The sequence below is a fragment of the Myotis brandtii genome, unplaced genomic scaffold (assembly GCF_000412655.1).
Source record: "Myotis brandtii unplaced genomic scaffold, ASM41265v1 scaffold51, whole genome shotgun sequence".
NCBI lineage: Eukaryota > Metazoa > Chordata > Mammalia > Chiroptera > Vespertilionidae > Myotis > Myotis brandtii.
In genome coordinates, this window is record NW_005369442.1 from 447,232 (window position 1) to 452,636 (window position 5,405).

Here is a 5,405-nt window from a genome sequence, read left to right on the forward strand (position 1 = left end):
CGGGCTGAGGGACCCCCCCCCCCAGTGCACAAATTTTTGTGCACCGGGCCTCTAGTATTATTATAAAATAGGTAAATTTTATTAAATATCCAGCAATAAAACATTATTTTTTTTTAATTTCAAATCATATGTCACAAATTTATTTGGACACCTTCAGTGTATTATTTTTGACTATTTCATTTCATTAAACATGGTAATAACTTTTTTTGTTTTTAAGGTACAGCAGGGAAGAACTGGAAATTCAGAAAAGGAAGCAGCCCTTCCATCTACAAAAGCTGAGTTTACTTCTCCTCCTTCTTTGTTCAAGAGTGGACTCCCACCAAGCAGGTTAGTGAGATTATTATAACTCAGTTTATTGAAGGCATTGGTATCTTCTCCATGTATTAGTGCTATCTATACTAATAAAAGGGTAATATGCTAATTAGACCGGACATCTTCCAGACGTCTTTCCGGACAAAGCCACAGTTGTGGGGGCCCAGGCAGAGGTAGTTAGGGGCGATCAGGCCAGCAGGGGAGAGCAGTTAGGGGGCGATCATGCTGGCAGTCAGAGACGATTAGGGGCAATCAGGCCATCAGGGGAGCAGTTCGGGGGCGATCAGGCTAGCAGGCAGAGGTGGTTAGGTGCAGTCAGGCCGGCAGGCAGAGGCAGTTAGGAGTGATCAGGCCGGCAGGCAGGCAGGCAAGCAGTTAGGAGTCAGTGGTCCCGGCCTAAACTGGCAGTCGGACATCGCCCAAGGTTCCCGGATTGGAGAGGGTGCAGGCTGGGCTGAGAGACCTCCCCTGCCCCCATGCACGAATTTCATGCACCGGGCCTCTAGTTTTAAATTATAAAAGCTCTGAATGTGCTACCAAAAAAACTGAAAGCATTCTATTTTGTTTCAGTACAAAATGAATTCATTTTGAAAAACTTACCTGGGTGCTGGTCCTTCTAAAAAAATATAAACAAGTGAGAAATGAAGTATAGTATATAGTTATATGTGTGTATAGAGACAATTTTACATTCAGGAGAGGTGGTGCTTAGTATTCTTATATAAAGAACTAGTGACCAGTTATATGAAATTACGCAAGAACGGGGACCTCTCCCCCCCGCGCCAAGGGACCGCCCTGAGTCCTGGAGTGCTGCCCTGATGCCCCGCCTCCAGGCTGCATGCAGCAGCTGCCGGGCCCCACTCCTGCGGCGCGCATGCGAGGCTGTGGAAACACTGGCAGAAGTCGCGTAAAGCGGCCACTGGGACCCCACGGCATGCGTGTGAAGATCCGAGGAAACCGCGGCGGAAGCCGGACGGAGCAGCCGCTGGCCCTGCCCCATGCTGCCCTGCTCGCACTGTGCACGCCACCATCTTGTGACGGCGTTATGGTGTGAGGGTTAATTTGCATATTACCACTTAATTATATAGGATTATTGGACTACTTTAAATCCAGATCTATTCTCCTAAAGGCATTTTACTGATTTTTAGTAACAGATTGTAGAAATTTCAGTCTGGGAGATGTTTCATATTAAAAACATGTTCTTTTCTTTCCTTGGTTTGTTGTGATAATATCTAACTTTTAAGTTCCTCAAGATATCAATTGTAAGAGGTAAATATGCTGGAAGATGTCCTTTTAATTTAAACATGATAAATAGCTAGCCTATTAGCAGGAAAATAGTAATGGATTAGATAAGACTAAGGAAGTTTGATGTTAGCAGTTTAATGTGTTAGATTTAACACATTAAAAAACTTGACTTAAATCAGTTATTTCTTTGAGCCTGAAAATTAGTTAATAACCCAACTATTACTAGTTCTTAGCCAGATCATTTACCTTTTGTGTTACTTGTTTATATTTATTTTATACAGTTCTCTGTTTTGTTATTCTGCAATTATGAATTGCTGTGAGATTATATTTTATAATATACAAATGTAGGAAGAGACCTTATGTAGTTTAGCCCTGAAATAGTTTCTTGAAACTTTTAGCTAAAATTAAATGTCACAAAGCCATTGGAATTTGACTATCTCTTCTCATCTTAATTACTGGTGATAGGCATTTCCAAATATGATTATTTAAACTAAATGCAGTTTCATAAAATGTTTGGCTAAGAACTTATGATAGCAGAGAAATATTGATTCTTTTAATATGTTTTTATTCTTTTGTTTTTGTTTTTCATATTTTAAAAGAAATCAATTTTCATTCATTGAATTTATGGTATTCTACAGTGTAGAGTGATGTTAAGAGCTTGGACTCTAGAGCCCAAACTTTAAATTCTGGCTTTGTTGATTTACTAGCTGTGTGTCCTTGGGCAGATCTCCTAATCTTGTTCTTTCATTTTCTGATCCATAAAACATAGTAATAATACTTCTCTTACAGGGTAGTTATGTATATTAAATGGATTAATTTTTGTAAAGTGTTTTAGAACAGTGGTACATCCATACATAGTAAATAAATACTCTATGGATGTAAATATGCTATTATTATAATTAAACTAAACTATTTAAAAATCAATAGCAGTTTTTCTGTACTTTGCCTACCTCTCACTCCTCCCCCCCTTTTTTTAAAAAACTTGGGCCAGATTATGTAGAGCATTATAAGGGCTTTGGTTTTCCTATAAATGAAATGAATGGGGTGTTGCCAGCAGATTTTGAGCAGAGGAATGGAATAATCTCCTTTAGGTTTTTAAAGTCTCAACTGCTATATTAAGATCAGACTACAGATATATTAAGGGCAGAAACTGGGAGGCTGGTTAGACAGTTATAACGATTATCTAGGCAAGGGATAATGGAACTTGGACCAATGTAATAATGGTGCAGATGATGAGAAATAGCTAGATATTGGATACATTTCTAGAGGTATACCAGTAAAAGATCGTGTACATCTTTTATACTGAGATGGAAATGACTACAGGAGGGCTCATTTTGCAGGGAGAAGACTGAAAGTTCAGTTTAGTACAGTGGTCAGCAAACTCATTAGTCAACAGAGCCAAATACCAGTAGTACAACGATTGGAATTTCTTTTGAGAGCCAAGTTTTTTAAACTTAAACTATATAGGTAGGTACATTGTTATTAACTTAATTAGGGTACTCCTAAGGCTTAAGAAGAGCCACACTCAAGGGGCCAAAGAGCCGCATGTGGCTCGCGAGCCGCAGTTTGCCGACCACTGGTTTAGGACATAGTAAAATTGAGATGCCTATTAGATGTGCAAGTGGAGAATTTACGTAGTAAGTACATAATATGGATCTGGAGTAGAGATGAAAGGTATTGGCTGGAGATACAAATTTGGAAGTGACCAGTGTTTAAATAATATGAGATGAAACTGAATCAGATTTCAGAAGAGGTAAATATTGATAGAGAAGTGGTAAGAGGGTAGGGCTCTGAGGCACTCTGAGGTCAGAAAAATAAGGATGAGCCAGAAAGAGGGAGACCAACAGAGAAGAATGATTACTGAAGTTGGAAGCAAACCCAGTGTATATCTTGAAAAGGGTCCATTTCAAAGTAGGAGGAGTGATTACATCAAATAATACTTTTGACTAAGAAGAAGAATATTGAGATGACTTTTGGATTTTAAAATGTAGTGGTCATTACTGATCCTTCCCAGAATCATTTTCAGTAGTATAAGGTGAAGATTTGGGGAAGAAAAAAAAAGATTTTTTTGGATTCAAGAGAAAATGGAAAGAGAGGAATTAGAGTGAGAAAATAGGGATAATTTTTTAAGGATTTTTTTTTTTGAGAGGAGGGCATTATCTGGAGGGAAATGTGGGGTCAGCAGAAAGCTTTTTTTCTAATGAAAGAAATTACAACATGTTTGTACACTTAGAAGAATGAGTTACTAGAGAATGGACAGTTGTTAGAGCAGTGACCTTAAGGTCAGAGAGGATGGGATGTAGTATGCAAGTGGAGAGATTAGCCTTAAGAAGGAGCATGGACAATTCACTTACAGTAACAGAAGGGATGATAGGATATGGTGAAGGCACTGTGTAGATAATGGTGATGGGAACAACGGAAAATTCTCTTGTTATTGCTTCAGTGTTTTGTCAGCAGCAGAGATACAGGCTTATCTGGTAAAAATGAGGATTTGTGGAAGGGGTGTTCAATGTTTGAGAAGAGAGGAGGAAGTCTGAAGTAGTCATTTGGAGGTGAATAAACTAGGGAAAGGAGTAGGATTTCTAGGCAGTATCTATAGGGAAATGTGGAGTCAAGAGAGTACTTTTATTTCAAGATGGGAGAAATTACAGCATTATATATGCTGATAGGAATGAGTTAGTAAAGTGAAAAATTGATGACGGGGGAAGAGATAACATTTCCAGCTTTTCTTGAGGTTAATGGCCATGGGTTTAAAATAAGTCATTTTGCTCTGGTGTGTTTCTCTTGCCCTTGTTAGGTATTCATGTGTTTATGAAGAGTAGCTACTGTTGGATTTTACAGAGGTTGAGATTATATCAGGGGATAGGCAGGGACAAGGAAAGTGAGAGTGTACTTGAGGGAGGGAGTGTCTTGATGGACCATGGATCTAAGGAGAGATGGGAGACAGTGGTGGGTAAGGGATGGTATAAAGGAAATGAAGAAATGATAGAAAAATTAGCAGTTTTACTAATAAAAATGGATAATTACCAACACAATCTATAGAAACATACCTAACATGTTACTTTTGGATGTAAAGAATAGTACCCATTTTTAATTAGGAAAGTTTGTTTTCTGGATTCTTCTGCTCAAAAGGATACTTTTCAGCGATTGTGAAGTATTCCTCTAAATAAATTTTTTTTTTATTTCTGTTTTTTATTTTTAGGGAAATTAGACATCTTTGAAATAATAAAATTTTATTGACTGTAGGGAGAAGACAGTAATGTCATTTAATACATAATGCAACCATAAATTTTGGTAATTAACCTCTATGGAAGTTCTTTCCTTTTTGATTTAGTATTGAGTCCAGGATCACTTACTAGCTTTTTTATCTCTTTTTTCTTCTTTAATCTGGGACAGCATCTCAGACATTCTTTGTATTTGTTGACATTGATTGTGAAGAGTGCATTCTAATTGTTTTGTTGATGTTTCCTTGTTATTAGATTCAGGTTTTGGTTTTTGGGCAGGAATATTATGTAAGTGATGTTTTGTCCTTACTACATCATCCTGGAGGTACATGATGTCACTTTGTCCCATTATTAGTGACTAGAGGCCTGATGCACAAAACTCGTGCACGGGGGCGGGGAGGGGTCCCCTCAGCCTAGCCTGCACCCTCTCTAATCTGGGACCCCTTGGGGGATCGGGCCTAAACCAGCAGTCGGACATTCCTCTCACAATCCTGGACCACTGACTCCTATTCGCTCGCCTGCCTGCCTGGTCGCCCCTAACTGCCCCCACTCCTGCCGGCCTGATCGCCCCTCACTGCCTCTGTGTGTCGGTTTGATCGCCCTTAACTGCCTCCCCTGCCGGCCTGG

At 39.2% G+C, this 5,405-nt stretch overlaps 1 protein-coding gene across 1 annotated transcript in view; it reads left to right on the plus strand.

The window, feature by feature from the left end:
• Nucleotides 1-5,405, plus strand: part of FIP1L1 (factor interacting with PAPOLA and CPSF1) — an 87,824-nt gene that overhangs the window by 29,679 nt on the left and 52,740 nt on the right. The window contains exon 11 of the mRNA XM_014548458.1: nucleotides 218-327. Within this exon, the coding sequence (XP_014403944.1) occupies nucleotides 218-327 (110 nt within the window). The remainder of the gene's footprint in view (nucleotides 1-217; nucleotides 328-5,405) is intronic.